The sequence below is a fragment of the Choloepus didactylus genome, chromosome 19 (assembly GCF_015220235.1).
Source record: "Choloepus didactylus isolate mChoDid1 chromosome 19, mChoDid1.pri, whole genome shotgun sequence".
NCBI classification, from domain to species: domain Eukaryota; kingdom Metazoa; phylum Chordata; class Mammalia; order Pilosa; family Megalonychidae; genus Choloepus; species Choloepus didactylus.
In genome coordinates this window covers 39,713,657-39,741,630 of record NC_051325.1, presented here as the reverse complement: position 1 = coordinate 39,741,630, position 27,974 = coordinate 39,713,657, and the positions used below count along the sequence as shown (strand labels likewise).

General features: G+C 38.3%; 1 protein-coding gene across 3 annotated transcripts in view; it reads right to left on the bottom strand.

Annotated features, from left to right (window-relative positions):
* Positions 1 to 27,974, bottom strand: part of PHF20 (PHD finger protein 20) — a 179,513-nt gene that overhangs the window by 80,988 nt on the left and 70,551 nt on the right. For 2 of the 3 annotated variants that reach the window (XM_037812478.1, XM_037812479.1), the window contains exons 7-9: positions 25,401 to 25,514; positions 24,773 to 24,961; positions 24,080 to 24,259 (exon numbers count right to left, since the gene is read on the bottom strand). In XM_037812478.1, coding sequence (XP_037668406.1) covers positions 24,080 to 24,259; positions 24,773 to 24,961; positions 25,401 to 25,514 — 483 coding nt within the window. The remainder of the gene's footprint in view (positions 1 to 24,079; positions 24,260 to 24,772; positions 24,962 to 25,400; positions 25,515 to 27,974) is intronic. The other variant, XM_037812480.1, reaches the window with a different exon arrangement.

Below are 27,974 nucleotides of genomic sequence, written 5' to 3'. Positions count from 1 at the left end.
TGGGAACTCCTCAAGCTTAGAAGTTTCTGCACCTCAAAGGAATTTCTCAAAAAGGTAAAGAGGCAGCCAACTCAATGGGAAAAAATTTTTGGAAACCATGTATCTGACAAAAGACTGATATCTTGCATATACAAAGAAATCCTACAACTCAATGACAATAGTACAGACAGCCCAATTATAAAGTGGGCAAAAGATATGAAAAGACAGTTCTCTGAAGAGGAAATACAAATGACCAAGAAACACATGAAAAAATGTTCAGCTTCACTAGCTATTAGAGAGATGCAAATTAAGACCACAATGAGATACCATCTAACACCGGTTAGAATGGCTGCCATTAAACAAACAGGAAACTACAAATGCTGGAGGGGATGTGGAGAAATTGGAACTCTTATTCATTGTTGGTGGGACTGTATAATGGTTCAGCCACTCTGGAAGTCAGTCTGGCAGTTCCTTAGAAAACTAGATATAGAGCTACCATTCGATCCAGCGATTGCACTCCTCGGTATATACCCGGAAGATCAGAAAGCAGTGACACGAACAGATATCTGCACGCCAATGTTCATAGCAGCATTATTCACAATTGCCAAGAGATGGAAACAACCCAAATGTCCTTCAACAGATGAGTGGATAAATAAAATGTGGTATATACACACTATGGAATACTACGCGGCAGTAAGAAGGAACGATCTGGTGAAACATATGACAACATGGATGAACCTTGAAGACATAATGCTGAGCGAAATAAGCCAGGCACAAAAAGAGAAATATTATATGCTACCACTAATGTGAACTTTGAAAAATGTAAAACAAATGGTTTATAATGTAGAATGTAGGGGAACTAGCAGTAGAGAGCAATTAAGGAAGGGGGAACAATAATCCAAGAAGAACAGATAAGCTATTTAACGTTCTGGGGATGCCCAGAAATGACTATGGTCTGTTAATTTCTGATGGTTGTAGTAGGAACAAGTTCACTGAAATGTTGCTATATTATGTAACTTTCTTGGGGTAAAGTAGGAACATGTTGGAAGTTAAGCAGTTATCTTAGGTTAGTTGTCTTTTTCTTACTCCCTTGCTATGGTCTCTTTGAAATGCTCTTTTATTGTATGTTTGTTTTCTTTTTAACTTTTTTTTTCATACAGGTGATTTGAAAAAAGAATGGAAAGTTAAAAAAAAAAAAAAAAGAAAAAAGAAAAAGACAAACAAGGGAAAAAAAAAAAAAAAAAAAAAAGATGTAGTGCCCCCTTGAGGAGCCTGTGGAGAATGCAGGGGTATTCGCCTACCCCACCTCCATGGTTGCTAACATGACCACAGACATAGGGGACGGGTGGTTTGATGGGTTGAGCCCTCTACCATAAGTTTTACCCTTGGGAAGACGGTTGCTGCAAAGGAGAGGCTAGGCCTCCCTGTATTTGTGCCTAAGAGTCTCCTCCTGAATGCCTCTTTGTTGCTCAGATGTGGCCCTCTCTCTCTGGCTAAGCCAACTTGAAAGGTGAAATCACTGCCCTCCCCCCTACGTGGGATCAGACACCCAGGGAAGTGAATCTCCCTGGCAACGTGGAATATGACTCCCAGGGAGGAATGTAGACCTGGCACCGTGGGACGGAGAACATCTTCTTGACCAAAAGGGGGATGTGAAAGGAAATGAAATAAGCTTCAGTGGCAGAGAGATTCCAAAAGGTGCCGAGAGGTCACTCTGGTGGGCACTCTTATGCACACTTTAGACAACCCTTTTTAGGTTCTAAAGAATTGGGGTAGCTGGTGGTGGATACCTGAAACTATCAAACTACAACCCAGAACCCATGAATCTCGAAGACAGTTGTATAAAAATGTAGCTTATGAGGGGTGACAATGGGATTGGGAAAGCCATAAGGACCAAACACCACTTTGTCTAGTTTATGGATGGATGTGTAGAAAAGTAGGGGAAGGAAACAAACAGACAAAGGTACCCAGTGTTCTTTTTTACTTCAATTGCTCTTTTTCACTCTAATTATTATTCTTGTTATTTTTGTGTGTGTGCTAATGAAGGTGTCAGGGATTGATTTAGGTGATGAATGTACAACTATGTAATGGTACTGTAAACAATCGAAAGTACAATTTGTTTTGTATGACTGCGTGGTATGTGAATATATCTCAATAAAATGATGATTAAAAAAAAAAAAAAAAAAAAAAAGAAAGCACATGGGAGGAGTAAATATGCTGAAGAAGGGTGCAAATTGTTGGTGGCCTTGACTGCCATACAAAACCATTTGGACTTATTTTGGGGTCAGCAAAGAGTTGCTCCTGTGTTGAATTGAACATTCATCTCTGCCTGTTTCTCAGCTGGAATATCAAGGCTCTGCCTAAAAATATAATGATTCCTGCTCTGCATTTAACCTTTTCTTTCTCCATTGGAGGAAAGAGAATTCCGATTTTACTAACAATAGAGATTTAATAATGATAAAAGTAATAGTCACAGAGGTTTGTAAAATGGCAATATAAAGACATTAGGCTCACCTTCTGGCTGTTGATGTTTGAAACAAGGTTGAATATTTGACAGGGATCAGATAGGAATGAAAATTGATCTTAGTATGTTTGCACATATCAGAAAGTCTTTTGCTGTTATGATAATGTTAGAAGTATTAATACTTGCTCAGAATAAACGATGGTATTAATGACAATTTCGCATACTAGAAATCCATGTGTGAAAGAATCCAGTACAAAATCAATAAAAGAAACTCAGCAACAAAAAAAAAAAAAAAAAAAAAGAGTAAAGGTCTGAAACTTATTTCCAAACAATTAAGAAAAAAATAATTTTAAAAATATATAGAGAGAGAACAAGAAAGCAAACATGGTAAGTTGTTAACAACTGGGGAATCCAGGTGAAGGTATATGGGGAGTCACTGTTATTTTTGTAACTTTTTTTAAATACAAAATTATTTCAAAACAAAAACTTCTTAAAAATACATGCAGGAAAGGAAAGGCTAGGCGTCCCTATAATTGTGTCTAAGAGCCTCCTCCCAAATGCCTCTTTGTTGCTCAGATGTGGCCCTGTCTCTCTAGCTAAGCCAACTTGAAAGGTGAAATCACTGCCCTCCCCACTACGTGGGATCAGACATCCAGGGGAGTGAATCTCCCTGGCAATGTGGAATATGACTCCTGGGGAGGAATGTAGACCCGGCATCGTGGGATGGAGAACATCTTCTTGACCAAAAGGGGGATGTGAAAGGAAATGAAATAAGCTTCAGTGGCAGAGAGATTCCAAAAGGAGCCGAGAGGTCACTCTGGTGGGCACTCTTAAGCACAATATAGACAACCCTTTTTAGGTTCTAATGAATTGGGGTAGCTGGTGGTGGATACCTGAAACTATCAAACTACAACCCAGAACCCATGAATCTTGAAGACAATTGAATAAAAATGTGGCTTATGAGGGGGGACAGTGGGATTGGGGGGGCCATGGGGATTACACTCTCTGTTGTCTAGTTTGTGGATGGATGAGTGGAAAGGTGGGGGAAGGAAACAAACAAACAAACAAACAGACAAGAGCACACAGTGTTCTTTTTCACTTTAGTTGCTCTTTTTCACTTTAATTATTATTCTGGTTATTTTTGTGTCTGTGGTAATGAGGGTGTCAGGGATTGATTTTGGTGATGAATGTAGAACTATGTAATGGTACTGTGAACAATCGAATGTACGATTTGTTTTGTACGACTGCATGGTATGTGAATATATCTCAATAAAATGAATATTAAAAAAAAAAAAAAGAAGAAGTGCCAGTTACTGTTCTAAGTGCTTAAAAAAATATATGCAGGAGAAATATGTTAAGGCCCCAAAATAGCTAAAAAGGGAGAAAAGCAACCGTGCCAATAGAAAGATCCCAGTTAATGGTTAACTTTTCAGTATTCTGCCCTAAAATGCAGCTCACACTCTGCCCCAACAAAACTCACTAAACATTTATTCCACAAGATGGCAGAGCTGCCTCAAATGACAGAGCTGGGTTTGGAGCAGCTATTCCTCTGTGCTGTGGGCTGAATTTACTGCCTTCTCCAGTTCCTCCTGCTGCTTCCCACATGCCTCCTTTATACTGATTTCTCAAAAAGTATGACATCGATTCTTGAAAAAGTGACATACTCTCAGATTGGTAACTCCAAGACTGTGACACCAGCTTGGAGGAAGCAATCACTGAACAGTGACTAACACAGCAGGCTGGCCTCCAGGGGCCTTGCTGAATGTTTCTGGTGAAGATGTCGATACCGCCCTCCTTCCTGCTTATGTACATAATACATTCCTGGTGAATGAGTTCTCAACTACCCCACCAACCCCCAGCAATCTTTCTAGATCATCCCACACTCACCACTAAGCCCTTGTCCGCCACCAACCACCGACACCAAAAAAACAAAAAACAAAACAAACAAAAACCACCAGGAACACCATTTAGTTTCCAGATCTACCACATCTACCACACAAGTTAAAGAATTTCAAAGGTACCACCCTGCCCCAGAGTACTTACATCACTTGCACCACACACTGCTCTTCAAACTTTACCAACCTAATGAGTCTTACTCTGAACACACACATAGCTTTAACGAATGCCCTTGACAGCAATGTAGTTAAGAATTATTTAACTGTGCAACTTCCGTAAAGGCAGTAACTATTTTCACGCCACTTGATTTACACAGGAAAGGATCTCATCAGATGGAGTTAGGTTCTCAGTTGGAAGATGCGAGTTACAGACACTGGATTACCATTAATTAGAACCATGCGATTCTGGCTAAGTTACTCCTTTCCAAGTATTAGGCTCTTCACCTATAAAATGGGGAGAATTAGTAGTGAAAAATTAGAAACAACTTAAATATCTTTCAGCAGGGGGTAGCTAGTTAAATTATGGAATAGCCATACAATGAAATAAATTTTATGTAATTGTAAAAGGGAATATGAACTAACATGGGAAAACACCATATATAAAAAAAGGCAAGCCATTATTATGCTTTCAAAAAGCCATATGTGTAAACGTGTTTTAGTCTCCTAGCTGCTAAAACAAATAACATACAGTGGGTTGGCTTAAACAACGGGAATTTATTGGCTCACACAGTTTTGAAGCTAGAAGCCCAAAATTGAGACATCAGCAAAGCGATGCTCTCTTCTCTCAAAGACTGTGGCATTCTGAGGCAGCCTGCAGGTAATCCTTAGTCCCCTTAGTCCTTGGCTTTTCCATCATATGGCAGTACACATGGCAGCATCTTCTGTTTTCTCTTCCAGGTTCTGCTAACTTCCAGCTTCTGGGTGCTCTCCATGACTACTCTCTCCATCTGATTTTCACTCTGCGTATAAAGGACTCCAGTAATCCAGACTAAGTCCAACCTGATTCCATTGGGCCACACCTCAATCGAAGTAAAATCGTGAAGAGATCTTGTTTACGATGGGTCTACATGCATCACAATGTAAACCAAGACCAAGAACATGTCCAAACTGGGGTACACAGTTCAATCCACCACAATCCAACCTTTGGATCTCAAAAAGACATGTTATTCACACGTGCAAAATACATTCATTCCATCACAAAATCCCATTATTTATGGGATGACAATGACCATCGTCATTTCAGTAACAATGCTAAATACATTTATGGGTGTCTCAAAGTCAGTCATGAGTGTGGTCTGTCCTGGGGCAAAATTCCTCTGTTTGATGGACCCATGAAACCTAGAAAATAAGTTTACCTGCTTCCAACATACAATGGTGGACAAGCAATGGATAGACACTCCCATTCTAGAAGGGAGAAAATGAAAGGAAAACAGGAGTCACGGGTCCCAAGCAAGTCCAAAATCCAGCAGGGCAATCTCCATCAGATTTCAAGGTCTGAAAGTCATCTATGGATCAATGTTTTGTCTTCTGGGCCTGATGGAGCTGTAGTCCCACCCCTTCCAAGCACTTCTGCAACAATCACACTCTTGCCCAAACACGAGGGTGAAGGCCACACCATATCTGGGCATTCTGGTGGCAGCCAGGCCCTCTGACAATGCCAGAGTCCACCATTTCCGAGCACTGGGGTGGTGGAACTCTCCCTGAAAAACAGGGTGCAAGGCCCGCTCCCTCTAAGCACTGGGTAGATGGCCTGATCCCTCCAAGCGTGGGGGCAATCTGCTCTTTCTACACACGTGGGTGGGCTCACCCTCCTAGTAAGAAGAGTCTTTTCGGACCAGACCTTTGCTTCTGTGGTTTTTGTCCTAGAAGTCATTCTTCCTTCAATTCATCCCTTCTCTGTCCCTTTTAAACCAGGCTAGAAGTGGTTCTGCTCATACACATTTTGCAAAAACGTTGTCGGCTTTGCATGCAAGTTCAATCAAGTCCAAACCATCATACAATATAACTTGCCACAGATTCTTCCTGGAAAACTGCATTTCCAATCTTGACTTCCACTGAAGGTGTTCAACCACACCTTCTTTAATAAAGCATTATTCAGTTAAACCCTCATGTGGAATCCTGTCCTCTGGGGACTCAGTTCCCTAAGTCTAAGGGAAGTCCCTGACAGAGCCACTTCTGGCCCTAAACTCAGAGCATACTACCTGGATAGGCTCAGTTTTCCAAACAATCAATTCCTGGTTTCTCTCTGTTCAAGAGTTCAGTTCTCAGCTTATCCTTATCCTCTGACACTTTTTACTATAAATTGCAAGGAAAAACCAGGTTGCACCTTCTACACTTAGCTTGGAAATCTCCTCAGCTAACCATCCAGTTCACTGCTTTCAAGTTCTGCCTTACATGCAACATTCAAACACAATTTTGCCAAGTTCTCTGACAGTTTATAATAAGGATTACTTTTCTTTCAATGTTCAATGATGCACTCATCATTTCCTTCTAAGGCCTCAACAGAAGTACCTTTAACATCCATATTTCTACCAACATTCTGTTCATGATGAATTATATTTTCTCTAAGATAAAACAAACTGTTTCTACAGCTCTCACTCCTTTTTGAGCCCTCACAATTCTAGTCTTGACATTATCCAATTCCAAAGCCGTTTCCACATTTTTAGGTATTTGCAATAGCAGAATGCCACTTTCTAGTACCAAAACCTGTTTTAGTTTCCTAACTGCTAAAACAAATACCATTCAATGGGTTGGCTTAAACAATGGGAATTTATTGGTGCATGGTTTTGAGGCTAGAAGAAGTCCAAAATCGCCATGTCAAGCGAATGCTTTCTCCCGAAAGAATGTGGCATTCTGGGGCCGGCTGCAGGTGATCCTTAGCCCTTGACTTTTCCGTCACACGGCAATGCATATGGCAGCATCTTCTACTTTCTCTTCTTGGTTCTGCCGACTTCCAGCTTCTGGCTGCTCCTCAAGGCTTCTCTGTCCAGCTGACTTTCGCTCTGCTTCTAAAAGGACTCCAATAATTTGGTCTAAAGCCCAACCTGATTCAACTGAAGCAACATCTTAAAGAGGTCTTATTTACAATGGGTCCACACCAACCAGAATGTGAACAAAGACCAAGAACATGTCTAAACTGGGATACACAATTCAATCCACCATAACATGTATGTTTATATATGCACAGAACCATGTCTGGGAGGATGGAAGGCCACACACCAAAATGTTCCGTAGTTCCTTCAAGAGAATGAGAAGGTATATGAGAGAGGACGTTTCTTTTTTTTTCTTTCACTTAGTTTTAGTTTTTCTCAAAATGAACTGGTTTTGAAATTCAAAGAAAACACAGCAAAATGACTCTCTATGAAATATTTTTTTAAAGAGGGGTCTCAGTTGCCTTAATTCAGAGAACACTTGTGAAAGTTCATCAAAACCTAGTATCTAGAGGAGGCGGGGCAAGATGGCGGACTGGTGAGCTGTATGTTTTAGTTACTCCTCCAGGAAAGTAGGTAGAAAGCCAGGAACTGCGTGGACTGGACACCACAGAGCAATCTGACTTTCGGCATACTTCATACAACACTCATGAAAACGTGGAACTGCTGAGATCAGCGAAATCTGTAAGTTTTTGCGGCCAGGGGACCCGCGCCCCTCCCTGCCAGGCTCAGTCCCGTGGGAGGAGGGGCTGTCAGCTCCGGGAAGGAGAAGGGAGAACTGCAGTGGCAGCCCTTATCGGAAACTCATTCTACTGATCCAAACTCCAACCATAGATACACTGAGACCAGACACCAGAGAATCTGAGAGCAGCCAGCCCAGCAGAGAGTAGACAGGCATAGAAAAAAAACAACACGAAAAACTCCAAAATAAAAGCGGAGGATTTTTGGAGTTCTGGTGAACATAGAAAGGGGAAGGGCAGAGCTCAGGCCCTCAGGCTCATATGCAAATCCCGAAGAAAAGCTGATCTCTGTGCCCTGTGGACCTTTCCTTAATGGCCCTGGTTGCTTTCTCTCTTAGCATTTCAATAACCCATTAGATCTGTGAGGAGGGCCCTTTTTTTTTTTTTTTTTTAATACTTTTTTCTTTTTCTAAAACAATTACTCTAAGAAGCCCAATGCAGAAAGCTTCAAAGACTTGCAATTTGGGCACGTCAAGTCAAGAGCAGAACTAAGAGAGCTCTGAGACAAAAGGCAATAATCCAGTGGCTGAGAAAATTCACTAAACACCACAACTTCCCAAGAAAACGGGGGTGTCCGCTCACAGCCATCATCCTGGTGGACAGGAAACACTCCTGCCCATCGCCAGCCCCATAGCCCAGAGCTGCCCCACACAACCCAGTGTGACGGAAGTGCTTCAAATAACAGGCACACACCACAAAACTGGGCGTGGACATTAGCCTTCCCTGCAACCTCAGCTGATTGTCCCAGAGTTGGGAAGGTGGAGTAGTGTGAATTAACAAAGCCCCATTCAGCCATCATTTCAGCAGACTGGGAGCCTCCCTACACAGCCCAGCAGCCCAGAACTGCCCTGGGGGGAGGGCACTCACCTGTGACATAGCACAGTCATCCCTCAACAGAGGACCCGGGGTGCACAGCCTGGAAGAGGGGCCCACTTGCAAGTCTCAGGAGCCATACGCCAATACCAAGGACTTGTGGGTCAGTGGCAGAGACAAACTGTGGCAGGACTGAACTGAAGGATTAGACTATTGCAGTAGCTTTAAAACTCTAGGATCATCAGGGAGATTTGATTGTTAGGGCCACCCCCCCTCCCTGACTGCCCAGAAACACGCCCCATATACAGGGTGGGCAACACCAACTACACACGCAAGCTTGGTACACCAATTGGACCCCACAAGACTCACTCCCCCACTCACCACAAAGGCTAAGCAGGAGAGAACTGGCTTGTGGAGAACAGGTGGCTCGTGGATGCCACCTGCTGGTTAGTTAGAGAAAAGTGTACTCCACGGAGCTGTAGATCTGATAAATTAGAGATAAGGACTTCAATTGTCTACAAATCCTAAAAGAACCCTATCAAGTTCAGCAAATGCCAAGAGGCCAAAAACAACAGAAAATTCTAAAGCATATGAAAAAACCAGACGATATGGATAACCCAAGCCCAAGCACCCAAATCAAAAGATCAGAAGACACACAGCACCTAGAGCAGCTACTCAAAGAACTAAAGATGAACAATGAGACCATAGTACGGGATACAAAGGAAATCAAGAAGACCCTAGAAGAGCATAAAGAAGACATTGCAAGACTAAATAAAAAAATGGATGATCTTATGGAAATTAAAGAAACTGTTGACCAAATTAAAAAGATTCTGGACACTCATAGTACAAGACTACAGGAAGCTGAACAACGAATCAGTGACCTGGAAGATGACAGAATGGAAAATGAAAGCATAAAAGAAAGAATGGGGAAAAAAATTGAAAAAATCGAAATGGACCTCAGGGATATGATAGATAATATGAAACGTCCGAATATAAGACTCATTGGGGTCCCAGAAGGGGAAGAAAAGGGTAAAGGTCTAGGAAGAGTATTCAAAGAAATTGTTGGGGAAAACTTCCCAAATCTTCTAAACAACATATATACACAAATCATAAACGCTCAGCGAACTCCAAATAGAATAAATCCAAATAAACCCACTCCGAGACATATACTGATCACACTGTCAAACACAGAAGAGAAGGAGCAAGTTCTGAAAGCAGCAAGAGAAAAGCAATTGACCACATACAAAGGAAACAGCATAAGACTAAGTAGTGACTACTCAGCAGCCACCATGGAGGCAAGAAGGCAGTGGCACCATATATTTAAAATTCTGAGTGAGAAAAATTTCCAGCCAAGAATACTTTATCCAGCAAAGCTCTCCTTCAAATTTGAGGGAGAACTTAAATTTTTCACAGACAAACAAATGCTGAGAGAATTTGCTAACAAGAGACCTGCCCTACTGGAGATACTAAAGGGAGCCCTACAGACAGAGAAACAAAGAAAGGACAGAGAGACTTGGAGAAAGGTTCAGCACTAAAGAGATTCGGTATGGGTACAATAAAGGATATTAATAGAGAGAGGGGAAAAATATATATGACAAACATAAACCAAAGGATAAGATGGCTGATTCAAGAAATGCCTTCACGGTTATAACGGTGAATGTAAATGGATTAAACTCCCCAATTAAAAGATATAGATTCGCAGAATGGATCAAAAAAAATGAACTATCAATATGTTGCATACAAGAGACTCATCTTAGACACAGGGACACAAAGAAACTGAAAGTGAAAGGATGGAAAAAAATATTTCATGCAAGCTACAGCCAAAAGAAAGCAGGTGTAGCAATATTAATCCCAGATAAAATAGACTTCAAATGCAGGGATGTTTTGAGAGACAAAGAAGGCCACTATGTACTAATAAAAGGGGCAATTCAACAAGAAGAAATAACAATCATAAATGTCTATGCACCCAATCAAGGTGCCACAAAATACATGACAGAAACACTGGCAAAACTAAAGGAAGCAATCGATGTTTCCACAATAATTGTGGGAGACTTCAACACATCACTCTCTCCTACAGATAGATCAACCAGAAAGAAGACCAATAAGGAAACTGAAAACCTAAACAATCTGATAAATGAATTAGATTTAACAGACATATACAGGACATTACATCCCAAATCACCAGGATACACATACTTTTCTAGTGCTCACGGAACTTTCTCCAGAATAGATCATATGCTGGGACATAAAACAAGCCTCAATAAATTTAAAAAGATTGAAATTATTCAAAGCACATTCTCTGACCACAATGGAATACAATTAGAAGTCAATAACCATCAGAGACTTAGAAAATTCACAAATACCTGGAGGTTAAACAACACACTCCTAAACAATCAGTGGGTTAAAGAAGAAATAGCAAGGGAAATTGCTAAATATATAGAGACGAATGAAAATGAGAACACAACATACCAAAACCTATGGGATGCAGCAAAAGCAGTGCTGAGGGGGAAATTTATAGCACTAAACGCATATATTAAAAAGGAAGAAAGAGCCAAAATCAAAGAACTAATGGATCAACTGAAGAAGCTAGAAAATGAACAGCAAACCAATCCTGACCATGACCACAGACATAGGGGACTGGTGGTTTGATGGGTTGAGCCCTCTACCATAGGTTTTACCCTTGGGAAGACAGTTGCTGCAAAGGAGAGGCTAGGCCTCCCTATGGTTGTGCCTAAGAGCCTCCTCCCGAATGCCTCTTTGTTGCTCAGATGTGGCCCTGTCTCTCTAACTAAGCCAACTTGAAAGGTGAAATCACTGCCCTCCCCACTACGTGGGATCAGACACCCAGGGGAGTGAATCTCCCTGGCAACGTGGAATATGACTCCCGGGGAGGAACGTAGACCTGGCATCGTGGGACGGAGAACATCTTCTTGACCAAAAGGGGGATGTGAAAGGAAATGAAATAAGCTTCAGTGGCAGAGAGATTCCAAAAGGAGCCGAGAGGTCACTCTGGTGGGCACTCTTATGCACACTTTAGACAACCCTTTTTAGGTTCTAAAGAATTGGGGTAGCTGGTGGTGGATACCTGAAACTATCAAACTACAACCCAGAACCCATGAATCTCGAAGACAGTTGTATAAAAATGTAGCTTATGAGGGGTGACAATGGGATTGGGAAAGCCATAAGGACCACACTCCACTTTGTCTAGTTTATGGATGGATGAGTAGAAAAATAGGGGAAGGAAACAAACAGACAAAGGCACCCAGTGTTCTTTTTTACTTCAATTGCTCTTTTTCACTCTAATTATTATTCTTGTTATTTTTGTGTGTGTGCTAATGAAGGTGTCAGGGATTGATTTGGGTGATGAATGTACAACTATGTAATGGTACTGTAAACAATCGAAAGTACGATTTGTTTTGTATGATTGCGTGGTATGTGAATATAGCTCAATAAAATGAAGATTAAAAAAAAAAAAAAATGAACAGCAAACCAATCCTAAACCAAGTAGAAGAAAAGAAATAACAAGGATTAAAGCAGAAATAAATGACATAGAGAACAAAAAAACAATAGAGAGGATAAATATCACCAAAAGTTGGTTCTTTGAGAAGATCAACAAGATTGACAAGCCCCTAGCTACACTGACAAAATCAAAAAGAGAGAAGACCCATATAAACAAAATAATGAATGAAAAAGGTGACATAACTGCAGATCCTGAAGAAATTTAAAAAATTATAAGAGGATATTATGAACAACTGTACGGCAACAAACTGGATAATGTAGAAGAAATGGACAATTTCCTGGAAACATATGAACAACCTAGACTGACCAGAGAAGAAATAGAAGACCTCAACCAACCCATCACAAGCAAAGAGATCCAATCAGTCATCAAAAAGCTTCCCACAAATAAATGCCCAGGGCCAGATGGCTTCACAGGGGAATTCTACCAAACTTTCCAGAAAGAACTGACACCAATCTTACTCAAACTCTTCCAAAACATTGAAGAAAATGGAACACTACCTAACTCATTTTATGAAGCTAACATCAATCTAATACCAAAACCAGGCAAAGATGCTACAAAAAAGGAAAACTACCGGCCAATCTCCCTAATGAATATAGATGCAAAAATCCTCAACAAAATACTTGCAAATCGAATCCAAAGACACATTAAAAAAATCATACACCATGACCAAGTGGGGTTCATTCCAGGCATGCAAGGATGGTTCAACATAAGAAAAACAATCAATGTATTACAACACATTAACAAGTCAAAAGGGCAAAATCAATTGATCATCTCAATAGATGCTGAAAAAGCATTTGACAAAATCCAACATCCCTTTTTGATAAAAACACTTCAAAAGGTAGGAATTGAAGGAAACTTCCTCAACATGATAAAGAGCATATATGAAAAACCCACAGCCAGCATAGTACTCAATGGTGAGAGACTGAAAGCCTTCCCTCTAAGATCAGGAACAAGACAAGGATGCCCGCTGTCACCACTGTTATTCAACATTGTGCTGGAAGTGCTAGCCAGGGCAATCCGGCAAGACAAAGAAATAAAAGGCATCCAAATTGGAAAAGAAGAAGTAAAACTGTCATTGTTTGCAGATGATATGATCTTATATCTAGAAAACCCTGAGAAATCAACAATACAGCTACTAGAGCTAATAAACAAATTTAGCAAAGTAGCGGGATACAAGATTAATGCACATAAGTCAGTAATGTTTCTATATGCTAGAAATGAACAAACTGAAGAGACACTCAAGAAAAAGATACCACTTTCAATAGCAACTAAAAAAATCAAGTACCTAGGAATCAACTTAACCAAAGATGTAAAAGACCTATACAAAGAAAACTACATAACTCTAGTAAAAGAAATAGAAGGGGACCTTAAAAGATGGAAAAATATTCCATGTTCATGGATAGGAAGGCTACGTGTCATTAAGATGTCAATTCTACCCAAACTCATCTACAGATTCAATGTAATCCCAATCAAAATTCCAACAACCTACTTTGCAGACTTGGAAAAGCTAGTTATCAAATTTATTTGGAAAGGGAAGATGCCTCGAATTGCTAAAGACACTCTAAAAAAGAAAAACGAAGTGGGAGGACTTACACTCCCTGACTTTGAAGCTTATTATAAAGCCACAGTTGCCAAAACAGCATGGTACTGGCACAAAGATAGACATATAGATCAATGGAATCGAATTGAGAATTCAGAGACAGACCCTCAGATCTATGGCTGACTGATCTTTGATAAGGCCCCCAAAGTCACTGAACTGAGTCATAATGGTCTTTTCAACAAATGGGGCTGGGAGAGTTGGATATCCATATCCAAAAGAATGAAAGAGGACCCCTACCTCACCCCCTACACAAAAATTAACTCAAAATGGACCAAAGATCTCAATATAAAAGAAAGTACCATAAAACTCCTAGAAGATAATGTAGGGAAACATCTTCAAGACCTTGTATTAGGCGGCCACTTCCTAGACTTTACACCCAAAGCACAAGCAACAAAAGAGAAAATAGATAAATGGGAACTCCTCAAGCTTAGAAGTTTCTGCACCTCAAAGGAATTTCTCAAAAAGGTAAAGAGGCAGCCAACTCAATGGGAAAAAATTTTTGGAAACCATGTATCTGACAAAAGACTGATATCTTGCATATATAAAGAAATCCTACAACTCAATGACAATAGTACAGACAGCCCAATTATAAAATGGGCAAAAGATATGAAAAGACAGTTCTCTGAAGAGGAAATACAAATGGCCAAGAAACACATGAAAAAATGTTCAGCTTCACTAGCTATTAGAGAGATGCAAATTAAGACCACAATGAGATACCATCTAACACCGGTTAGAATGGCTGCCATTAAACAAACAGGAGAGTACAAATGCTGGAGGGGATGTGGAGATCAAACTACAACCCAGAACCCATGAATCTCGAAGACAGCTGTATATAAATGTAGCTTATGAGGGGTGACAATGGGATTGGGAAAGCCATAAGGACCACACTCCACTTTGTCTAGTTTATGGATGGATGAGTAGAAAAATAGGGGAAGGAAACAAACAGACAAAGGTACCCAGTGTTCTTTTTTACTTCAATTGCTCTTTTTCACTCTAATTATTATTCTTGTTATTTTTGTGTGTGTGCTAATGAAGGTGTCAGGGATTGATTTAGGTGATGAATGTACAACTATGTAATGGTACTGTAAACAATCGAAAGTACGATTTGTTTTGTATGACTGCGTGGTATGTGAATATATCTCAATAAAATGAAGATAAAAAAAAACTAGTATCTATAAAAATAAGGAATTACTATTCCTTAACGAATGTTTTGATTATGAAAAATAAAATTTCATTTTACAAAATCAACATTAAACAAAATATTTCATTGCTTTATCCTTGTGACTCAAAAACGATGACCACATAAAGTCCACACAGTCTGGGAGCATCTTAAGTTCATCTCATGTTATGCTTTTCAATAAAAAAAGAAACTGAGTGATGTAATTTAACTTTTAAAACGCTGTAAACATATTAAAATATCTTTTCACATTAATTTTCAAGAGATAGTCTTAAAATCCCCATATCCAACAAGAATCCTGGAAGAAGATTCACTACACCAAAAAATAGGACTTGCTTGAAACTTCATTTGGAAAAGAGTTGTCAACATTATCGCAAATCTATAAATATTTAAGTTGGGCAATGTCAACCACTATCATTATTCACAATCTATCAACTAGAAGTATCCAGGACAATCAATTCCTACAAATAAGCACCTCCCTGAGTCTTTGTGCATTCCCCCAACCTCCTCGAGCCCTCTTTTACCCCTTACCTCCCTCAAAGTTCTGGTACACAGGAATTCTCAGGTAACTGCTGAGTAAATGACCCAATGAATAACTATCATCTAATGCTTTTCTAAATTAATTAGTTTTCCAATGGATCTATTTCCTCTGATTGGAAATAAAAAAGAATTCAATAAAAATATGCTGTATGAAGGCCCCGGGGTGGAAATGTACCTGCTGTGCTTGCAGGGTGGGAAGGAGGTCCATGTGGCTGGAGCAAAGTCAGTTATTTGGGATTGGGGGGATTGGATCCTGAGGTCAGAAAGACAACAGGTGGCCAGAGGAAGCAGGGTCCTGCAGGCCAGTGTAAGGACCTGAGGCACTTATGACCAAATATTAACAGTTCTGGGCAGTGGGAGAAATGGATGTTAGTTTTATTATTCCTATAATTTTCTGGATTTCTTTTCAAATTTAAGAATAAAAAAAAGCAAGTTAAAGTTATGTACTTGAAAGTGGTTAAAAGGGGAAATTTTATATTGTATACATGTCTAATTTTTTAGAATAAAAATTTTAAAAATCATATACTCCCCAAAAAACCAAGCTACCAAAAGAAAGTAATCTGAATGAAGACAAGATCACCTGCCATAAATGTAGTGATAGAGGTACTAACTAAATCTCTTTCCTGGGAATGAAGCATTTTCAGCAGCTCCATAAACTCCTCAATTGTCTGATCTCAGTTTGGCTGCAACACTCAGGTAAGTTAAAGTGCCTTAACCCACTTTAGAAGCCTGCAATTACATCAGAAAGCACACCTGACAGTCTCAGAAAAGAAACTGTAGTTATGCTGTTCACACTGCTCTGCCTCCCATCTCCAAATGCCCAACTCCTATCCATCCATCAAGGCCCTGTGTAAGTACCATCTTCTTCCATTCCCTACCCCAAACCACAAACCTAAACATCATCCCTCTTCCAGGGTCAGAGCCAAAGAGTATTTAATGAACTCTACAACCAAAACTGCTCCACTGGTCATCGGATACTCAATAATTAGCAGAGCTCTGGGCATTTAATAAAGGCTCAACAAGTAAGAGTCCTCAGTTCAACTTCTATGTGGCAAGCACACATTATCCCTGTCAGTATTCTCTCTACTCCAACAGTTTTATTCTAAGTACTTCTCATGACACATCCTAGTCTCTCCCTTTTATTATAGGTACTTGGAGTCTTATCTGTCTGGACAACCAGATGTCTTATTCATCTCCCTAGCTCCTACAGCAATGAATTCTCAACAAATTTTCCACCACAACATATGAATGATAAAATGGCACCACAATGACACCACAGACACCCACAACTTCCCAACCTGAAATGGCTATACTCTGTGACTCTCCAACTCAAGAAAACAATTGCATGAAAGCTAAATTATCATAGGCATTACTCCAAATCTGACCTGGTTAATTTATAAGTAAATCATCCATAAATTTTTGATACTTTAGTGACAAATCACTTCCTATTCACTTTATAACTGACAACACATCAAGACTCCATAGGTTAGGATCACTGATCTAGACCATCTTTCAAAGAGTCCCATTCCTAACAGGTATAAAAGACTAGCTGAATGAGTCTGTGCTTCTATCCAGTCTTCTCTCTTGTTTGTTTTGTCTCTTGTTTTACTGTTGTTGTTTTTGTTTTTTTGTATGTATCATGTAGAATATTCCCAAATGAGACAGCCTAGGATGGGGTCTGGCACCTACAAGGCACTAAGTATTTGCTGAACAAAATGAATTAAAAGACAGCAGCCCATTTTCAAATAGGCCTGGATATATATGAATGGCCAAATAGGCTGGGCTCAGATATAGAGAATAATCTGAGGCATGTGAATATCTAGGGAATCTATTCTTTCTGTTTTACCACATAAACAAAAGACTGCCCAAGCAGAACAATTTTAACTGCATTCTCCTCTGGATTTTAAGTCATCAAAGCAAAAAGCCTGGAGCCTATTTCTAAAGAACACAGCAATGGATTCCATGCTGCATCTGACTCCTCCAGTTCAAGGTGAAGATAACCTGATTTCTACCATTACTATAAGCTCTCTTGGAAAACTGGCAAGTACTTCAGTTAGTTGCAGCAGTTTCAAAATTACTCCCTAGAATTTAGACCAGGCATAAACGTCTCTGTGTGGCCCAAAGATGCAAAGGAAGACATAAAATCTTACCATAATACTTCCCCAAGATTCATGTGTCCCATCCATACTTTACCTTGTTTCTGTCCTCTCTGCAAACCAGAATCACATGCAAATTACCAACACAAAATAGAAACTGTTTGTGCGTGTTTATTTTGGAAAGAAGTAGCCCCAGACCCAACAAAATATATAAACTTTAAAACGGGCACTGGATTTGTTCTCTGACCTAGTCTCCTTACTTATCTCATGTGCATGGCATATTTCCTAGTGGTATGGGAACAACTAATTGCCAATTTCAAGTAATGTCTATTATAACCCCATCCTTAAGAAAACATAATTAAGAGCTTAGTTTTCTGACATATAAGGGACACATAGAGATCTCCCTGCCAAAACAGACAATGAGGTTCTGAGATTAAAATTCTACTTAATTTGTTCATCAACTTTAATAATTTTCCCCACACGACAGCAAAGCAGACCGGGAGAAAAGGAGACCTGCCTCTTGAGAGAAGACTCAGCAGGAAAAGGGAGCTCCCTTGCACCAACAAGGTTAAGGACAACACTCTGGGCTCTGCTGGGCAAAGGACCAACCCAATGGCACCACAGACAAACCAGGAGTGAATACTTGGGTACTTTCAGTTCACTGTTTTCAAACAGCTGCTCTGGTATATCATTTGTTTACGTCATAGCATCTGTCAAGACCAAAAACAAAAATTGAAATTATCAAAAAAGAAAAAGAAAAAAGAAATTATCTACAAAAACAAGTATGCAATTATGTAGGCATATAATCATTCTGGTATGAAAGCATTATAAATGGTTCCAAAAACAAAACTATTTAAATGTCATTAAAGTTTTGACCATGTAAAATTTTCTATTTATAATTTTGATGTTTGTAATTTGCCTTTCCAGAAGAAGGGCAAAGAATTTCAAATCATATATTCATTGTTAAATACATAAACTAGATTTCTACTTAGTATAAAACAAATGAGATATAAATGTACAGATTTCATGACAGGTAATATTAAAGTCACAAGTATGTTAGTGTCAAAATAAGAATCACTAAAAAAAATTTGACTGACTACCTTCTCCCCATGTGAAACAGCCTAACAGGAGACGTGCTATGCCTCTGCTCATGCTGTTCCCTCGGCTGGAATACCTTGCACTATCTATTACTCGTGGGAGAGTACTATGCATCCCTGAATACTTGACTTAAATGTCACCTCCCCCAAGATGGTCTCTGGGAAGGCACTGTGTCTGACTGATCTTTGTTATCAATGACGCTTAGCACAGTACCTCATAGGCAACAGGTTTATCGTCTGGTGTCAATGAACTGAACAAAAACAGATAAGCAACCAGAGTCTCCACATCCATGTTTGCAGCATTTTTTTTTTAATAAAATCACCTTTCATCCCCTAACTGCAGGAAGACAGTTTCATTCAACCTTTACATTTTCCCTGAGTTCATCTCTAAAAGAATGCTTTAGCATATTCTTCACCAGGGAACAATAAACAACACACAAGAAACAAAGCAAGCTTCTCCATTCTACCTCTGGACTCATATGCAGCCAAAAAGCTCTGCTTTGGGAACTACAGAGTCCAAACTTGCCACAATATCACAGCCTGGGAAGGAAGTTCTTCACAGACTACCAACGTTCACCAAATGATGCTTCCCAGGTCCAGAGACGTCATCAATAGACTCTCACACGACGTGATTCCACGGCTCATTTCTGGCTAAATTCTACAATAAGGTCATGTCTCCTTACTCCCACCCCCATTATATCTGCCTTAATCCAGAAACCAGATGAGTCCAGAAGTGGGCTATCTACAAACCTTTACGACTTTACAAATATTTTGGAAATGCCAGAATTTACCTACACCAATTCCTTCACCCCTTTCAATTTATGACATATCAAAATCAACTTTTTAAAGATAAATGGTCTTCAGCGTGTGAGATATGGGTTAGAGATATATTTTGATTTCATCAAATTTCCAAAGGTGGCTTATTCTACAATTAAAATGATTTTTAACAAAGTTTATAATAGCACAGGAAAATGCCTAAGTAATAATGTTAAATTAATTGTACACATACTATATTTTTTAAATACTAGGGGAAATGTAGTTAATTTTTAAAATTCCAGTACTGTGGAATACGCTAAATAAAAGACAAGTAATAGACCAATAAACAATATAGTACGATCTATAAAAAAGACAAAGAAATTATATCAATAATGTACAAAAAACATCTGCAAATCATTAATAAAAACAAATAACCTCAACAGGAAATGGGTAAAGAATATGAAAAAACAATTCACAGAAAAATAGGTAAAAATATCCAATAAACACGTGAAAGAACTGTTTGACCTCATTAAAATAAACAGAAATAGAAAATAAAATCTTGTTTGTAATGGTAACATATATTAGGAAAAACCTAACTCTCAGTGAAAATATAAAGCGGAATGGCCTGTGTGGCGGGTTATTTAGCAACGCAATTCAAAACATGCAATCCTTTGAATCCAGTCAATTACACTTGTAGAAACTTATCCTCTAGAACTATTTACCAAGTGGTCAAAAATATACATTCAAGGAAGACCACCCCATCACTGTTTGAAATACTAAGTAGCTAGAAACAATCTAATTGTCCTTCAAAAAGGAAATGGTTAAATATATGTTGGCACATTCTTACTAGAGACTAATATTCAGTGTAAAAAAAAGGCAAATGTAACTGAAAAGATCTCCAAGAAATACTGTAAAAATAAATCAAGAGAGCAATAAGCTTAGAATTATCCCAATTACATTTAAATTCAATAACCTTAATTGCCTCCCTACCTATATAAATGCATAGAAAAGCATCTGGAAAAATCACAAATAATAGAAATTACCCAAGGAGAATGGAGTGAGACGGAGAAAGCCTTTCACTTTTACTTCCAATACCTCTACACTGTTTGAATTTTTTATGATCAGTATGTATTATTTATATACTCCTTTTTAAAAAGGAAAACAAAATGCATAGATACACACAAAAAAAGTTGTTTCAATGTTCCTTACTTTAAAATAAAAATCAAGATTTATTCATGATCAGAACCATCCTGGATTCAGATCATTAACAACATTACACTATTAAAACTAAGAGTTTGCATCATCAGTAATATCCAAATAACTATCAATATAACTAGTAATCACTACTTCAGAGGAAAAACCCCTTCTGTGTGATCATAACGTACACAACTTTCTAATGCTGTCTATAAACATACAGTGGAGGTTTCTTCTCTCTATAATGGTAGATACAGCTCATGTAAGAACAACCCTTCCACATAAAACCATTAAAAAAACAAATATCTAAAGGCACTGGAGAGCAACAAAAAGTAGGCAGAACTGAAGGGTACCAGATGAGTTTGTCATTATTTTAAGGATTTTCATCTGAAAGCAGGCTCCCATCAGTACCACCAGGTGGCTAAAACTTAGAAAACTTTAGTCTTAGTAGTTGAAGAAATAGAAGACAAAGTTCAGCGCAACTAAAACAGCTGGTAAGTGAGACAGAAAATCCCAGAAAGAAGAGAGTCACAGGCAGAGGGTCCCAATTCTTCAAATAAAATCTGCTCAAATCTAGCTGCCCTCCAAAAGCACAGAGTTCCAAGCAGCCCAACAACAACTAAAATAACTGAACAGATTTCAGCTGCTGCCCATTGGAGAGGAACAAAATACAGAATCAGCCACATAAAATGCCTTTTAAAGCAAATCAGTATTCTTCAGAAGAACATAACATAATCCAGACTCTGCACCATATCATTCACAATGTTTAATCCAATCATTAGACATAGGAAGAAAAGGGGAAATGTGACACATATTCAAGAGAAAAGTCAATCAATGGACTAACTCCAAAATAATCTAGATGTTTGAACTGGTAGACAAAGATTTTAAAGCAGGTATTAAAAACTATCCTTATAATAAATAGAAAATCTCAGCAGAAAAAATTGACAAAAATGTACCAAATGGAACTTCTAAAGCTAAAATAAAAATATCAGAAATAAAAAATTCACTGGATGAGCTTAATAACAGATAGGAGTTAAGAGAATAAAGTATAAGAGAATTTGATAACAGATCAAAAGAAATTATTCAATCTTAAAACGGGGAAAAGACTGGAAAAAAGGTGAACAGAGTCTCAGTAACCTGTGTGTGGGACAGTATCAAAAGGTCTAACATAAATATAATTCAAATCCCCAAAGTAGAAAACAGACAGAATAGGGGAGAAAAAGACTTCAATTTTCATATTCAGGTTCAGTGAACCCCAAGCAGGATAAAGAGAAAATAAAACAAAACCTAAACGCATAATAGTCAAACTGCTGAAAATCAAAGACAAAGAGTAAAATCTTGAAAGCATGCAGAAAGAGAACATAACCCATTGCAAGCAAGGGAACAAGGATATGAATGACCACCGACTTTTCATCACAAATAATAGAAGCCAGAAGACCATGAACAACATCTTTAAAGTACTTAAAGGAAAAAAAAAAAAAACCGTAAACCCACAATTCTACATCCAGTGAAAACATCCTTCTAGTATGAAAGTTAAATGAAGACATGGTCAGATAATCAGAAACTTAGGGAACTTGTCACTGGATATGTACATTACATGAAAAGCTAAAGGAAATTCTTCAGGCTGAAGGGAAATCTTCAGGAAGGAATGAAGAGCAATGGAAATGGTAAATATGTGCATAAATAAGACTCTATCTTTTATTTGTATTATTTTCTATAAAATAATTGTTTAAAGCAAAAATTATAATACTGTATTGTAGGGTTTATAGCATATGTAGATATAATTCGTATGACAACTAGACCATAAAGGATAGCAGAGGGGTAAATGGAAGTAAACACTTTACATAAAGTGGTTCAATATTATTATTTTCAAATAAACTGTGAAAAGTTAAGAATATGTATCATAGTCCCTAGAATAATATTTTTAAAAAATTCTAAGTATAGCTTAAAACCAACAAATGAATTAAGACAGAACTCCAGAAAAAAAATGCAATCAACCTAACAAACAAGAAAAGAGGAAAAGAGAAACAAAACACAGGATAAAAAGAAAACAAATAGCAAAATGGTACACCTAAAACCAACCATATCAATAACTACATTTAATAAAATTAAACTAAGCATACCAGTTAAAAGCGAGAGCCAACTATATGCTGTCTATAAAAGACAAGTAAATTTAAAGATACAGTTAGGTTGAAAGAAAAAAGAGAAAGATACTCCATACTAATGGTAAACAAAAGAAAGCTAGAGTACCTGCATGAACAACAGATAAAGCAGAATTCAGTCAGAATATTATTACCAAAGATAGAGTCACACTTCATATTATAAAAGAGGAAATTCATCAGGAAGACATAACTATGAATGTGTATGCACCTAATAACAGAACTTCAAAATACATTAAGGAAAAGTGACTTAATTAAAGAAAGAAATAGACAAATCCACAATCATGGTTAGAGATTTTAATACCTTTCTTTAGGTAACCGATAGAACTAAGTAAAAAGCAAAACCATTAAGATATAGATCAGAAAACACTATCAACCAACCTTGACCTAACTGACAGATACAGAATGATACATCAACAATGGCAGAATAAAATTCTTTTCAAGTGCTTATAGAACATTCACCAAGATAGATCACTTGGTGGGCCATAAAATAGTCCTGACAAAATTTAGTAGACTGAAATCCTACAAAGGATATACTCTGACAACAATAAATTTACATTAGAAATCAATAATAAGGTATCAATAAAATCTCCAAATATTTAGAAATGAAACAGCACACTAAGTAACCCAGGGTCAAGAAATAAATCACAAGATATTTTGGGAAACAATAACATATCAAAATTGGTAGGATGCAGCTAAGCATCCTCTAAACATTAGAGGGAAATCTTTAACTTTAAACACCCATATTAGAAAAGACAAAAGATCTAAAAATCAAAGGCCTGAGGTTCCTTATGAAGCTAGAAAAAGTTGAAGAAAATAATTAAGAACAGAAATTAATAAAAAAAATTTTTTAATAGGAAATTAAAGTAAAAAGTTGATTCTTTGACACTATCAACAAAATTGATGAATCTCTAGCCATACTGATCAAAGAGAAAGAACATAAATTACCAATATCAGAAATGAATGGTAGAGGACTTCAGGCATTAAAGTAAGTGAATATTATTAATAAAAGACGAAAAAAATATCATTTGAAAAATTAAGTCATTTTTTTAGGTTTACAATCAAAGCAGAAACAAAAATATATAATAGAAGAGGACTATGTTAACTCTAAATATGAACCTGACACAGTCGAAATCTCTTGTAATTCAGCAAGGGGAGAGGCCGGTTCCGTTTTCATAGCGTTTTCACCCATCGACTTGTAGTTCAACTCCAAGCCTGCAGCCCCCAATCCATCCCCGAAGGAGTGGCAAGTTAGTGCAGATGAGACCTGGCCAGCTTCCAAAGGAGATTTCAACTGGCCTAGAAGAAAAAAAAAAAGCTTGGGGAACATATCCATGTATATAGTCTGGGAACCAAGAGTCGCACAACAGACTAAGAAAGCCAAGGGCTTTTTGGGGAAGCCATTCATCGCACCATATACAAGAATACATTCATAAGTTCTAGCACATACGGCCAGGGCTGTGAGAATCTCAAAGAAAGAAGCTAATAAGAGGCTAACTAAAGGGAGGAAGTTCTGTTAAGTGTTGACAAAAAGGGAGAGGCACTGAAATGAGATGGCACCAGAAAGAGACGAAGTAGCAGTACTTTTAAGCACTGCATCTCCAAACCAACATTCAGAGGTATATAAGCAAAACCAACCACAAATAAATACATACAGAAAGTTTATCTGTTTAATCGTGAAGTACAATATATTATGAAAACACTGTAGCCTATTCAATTACTTGATTTTTAAGACCATTTCATACTTGTAGAAGGCAGTACACTAGACAGGCACCAGACTGGCAAGACAACTCCAGACAGACTCTGACTCACCTTCTTCAGATTCCTTGGCACTAGATGATGTGTCTTGCAAAGGATCCGTATTAACTGTACCAACCAAATCAGATACAACCAAGTCAGGATCTAGGATCTCATGGGTCCCATTAGTGGACAGCCTGGAAGACCGTCTCCTCAATAAGTCTTTGTCAGTGTTTTCCGAATAGGTTTTTGTCTTTTCCTGGGCTATAAACCATTAAGAGAGTTGTAGTCAAGAGACCAACAAGAAATAACTCTACAACTACAGATTTCGGGGCTAGTTGCCTCTATAAGGGCTTTACAGAAAGATTTTTGGAATGTTGGGTCACTGACAAATGGAAACATCCTTTCCTAGTTTATCGTTTTAAGTAAGGGCACAATCTCTTGTTAGGATAGCATTTTAATCTTTAAGGATTGATTCATGGTCTGAAAATTTGTGCCAAAGTCATGTCCCAATTTTGGCAACTAAGTTCTATTTTGGGGCTTCCCAACATAAAAGTTTATGTACTAATTTCCAAAGTCAATAAGGTTTATAAATCCTTACTTAGAGCCATCACAAATCCTTTTCAGAGCCAACAGGGTATTAAAAAAAAAAAAAAAAACCAATGTCAAGCTCTAACCACACATACACAAACTGAAGACTCACATGAATTTTTGGCAAGCCGAGGACGTTTTAATGGGACTTCGGTTCCTTTTGATATTTTCCGTCTTCTCAATTCCAGTGTTATTGGTTGCAAAGTTTGAGAGTTTGAATCCACAGCTACAATGGATATGAAATCGCACACACAAAAATATGTAATTTCTTAGTGGTGGTCCAATCTCTCATTTTTATACATTAAAAAAACATACATATATGCAGACATCTTTAGTGATAAACAGACCCTCAAAAGGCCTTTCTTACTTAAGGGAAAAAAAAATGAATAAGAAACCACTTTTTTATGAGAGATGCGCATATCCTATAGATCAACTTCCTGAATCTCTTTTATTGGTCTCTCTTATGACCCAATTCTAGTTATACACTTCTCTCCCAAAACTCTCTTTAAAACATCATGCCCCAATATGACTGCTCTAAAATATGAAGGTGCAAAGGCAATATCAAGAATGAAACAAAAAACCTTGAAGTCATTTTATCATCATCAAATCTTATCAAAACTTTACCTATCCAGGACTCAGGAAATCCTCCATGTAGGTTAATTCCTGAATGTATGTATGCTCTGGGACTAGGACATGATTTCTGGTCTCAATCTCTACTAGTCAAATTATATATCCTGACACTGGTCCTAGTTTTGAGGGACCCTTAAAGATATCAATATTTAGTCTCTTCATAAAAACAATTCCAGAAAAACCTCAGTGTTTGACAATGTTCCAGGCACAGCTGCTGATCCCTAACAAATCCAGCTCCAACATAATCTAGCAGTGTATGTGCTAAACTCCTGCACAGTACTCATTCTTCATCTTTAAACCTAAACTTAAGAAGCCCTCCCCAATCAGAAAAGATGAGAATTCAAAAAGCAGAAAGAACAAAGGAAAAGAAACCAAGAAGCATGGGAAGAGGGCAAGGGTAAGCAGTCTAAGGAAAGAGGGGAGGAGGAGAGAAAGGAGTGAGAAAGTGGAGAAAGAGAAGAGCAGGGAATGGAAGGGAATAAGAGACGGGAAGGGAGAGAGGTAAGACTCATCTAAGACCAGTAGCTTCACATGTGCCAGGTCAAATGCAGAACAAGTGAGAGGGCTAAGTTCTGAGGAGGTAAGCCTGATCAGAAGCCTAAATCCTTTTTCTTGGCTCTTCCTAAATTCAGTCTTCCCAATGTGCCAACATTATTTTGTTCCAAGTGTGGGAACTTGGAGATCACATACATTCCAAATTAATGCAAACACAAACAGCCCTCTCTAAATAGCTCAGCTCCTCCTCTAATCAGGTCTGTTTAATCTGGGAGCTCAAGGCTCTACCATGTCAATGAATTTATTCCAAGCAAATTCTTAAGGGGATTTGAACGATATACGGGTTATCTTCCCTTTAATACCATATACAAATCAAAACAGACTACGGAGTGTTTCTGAGCAAGAATCATGTGGGAAACTTGTTAATTTGCATGCTCAGGCCCTGCCCCAGAGACACTGATTTGGAAAGACTGAGGTAGCGCTGGAATCTGTATTATTAACAAATACTTCAGGCAAGAGTTAACAATAAGCTTGGAAAATACCCTTTCTCTATTAGTTTATCCTATCTGGTGTGAAATCCTACACTTACAAAATAAAAGCAATAAATTGAAAGCTCCCCTTTAAAAATCTGAGCAAAGTCATGTGACCCTCATAGGAACAATCTGCAAACTGGGTACAACCACCCCAAGAACACATTTTCCAGAGGGTACAGACCAGGGCATGAATAGTTAAAGGGAATCAGTTTCTAAACATTCAATACCCATACATACCATTTCCTAAACTGAGCTGAGGACACATCAGAATTCTGCCAGTCCTTATTTTCCACCTCTCCATTCATAACTGCCTTTCTCCTACTTTACATAAAAAGGCACACCTCCTACTTATCCTACATCTCAACATTGCACACTGCCCAGGGAGTTAAAACCGCCAGCCTTTCTCAACTGGGATTTCTCATTTGAACACAGAAGTTATTTTCTCAACTCTCCAAAGGATGGTAAATAACCAGAACCAGTTTGATGCACAGAAGAGAAGTCAGTTCATCCCAGATTGTGGCTGCCTTGGCCACTGGAGCTTCATTTTCTCCAGAACACCACTGGAAAGCCAGTGAATTTAGGCCAGTGCTATCCAACAGAAATATTATGAGGGCCACAGTTTGAGCTACATGTGTAATTTAAAAATTTTTGTAGTCATGTTAAGAAAGAAAAAAAGTGAAATTAACTTTAAGAATATATTTTATTTAACCCAATACATCCAAAAACATAATTTTGACATGTGATCAATATAAAAAACTAATATATTTTAAGTTCTTTTTTGTACTAAGTATTTGAGATCCAGTGTGTTTTTTACATTTACAATATATCTCAAGTCAGACTAGCCACATTTCAAGCGCTCAGTAGCCACAACGGGCTTGTGGCTACAGCACTGAACAGTGCAGGTCTAGACCCTAAATAAAGGGACAATTCCAGCATGCTCACCTCTTGAGGGCAAAATCGAGTTACAGCCTCTGAAGGGGGAGGTGTCTTATTTCATCCAGGGAAAAATAAGTCTACTATCTAATTCT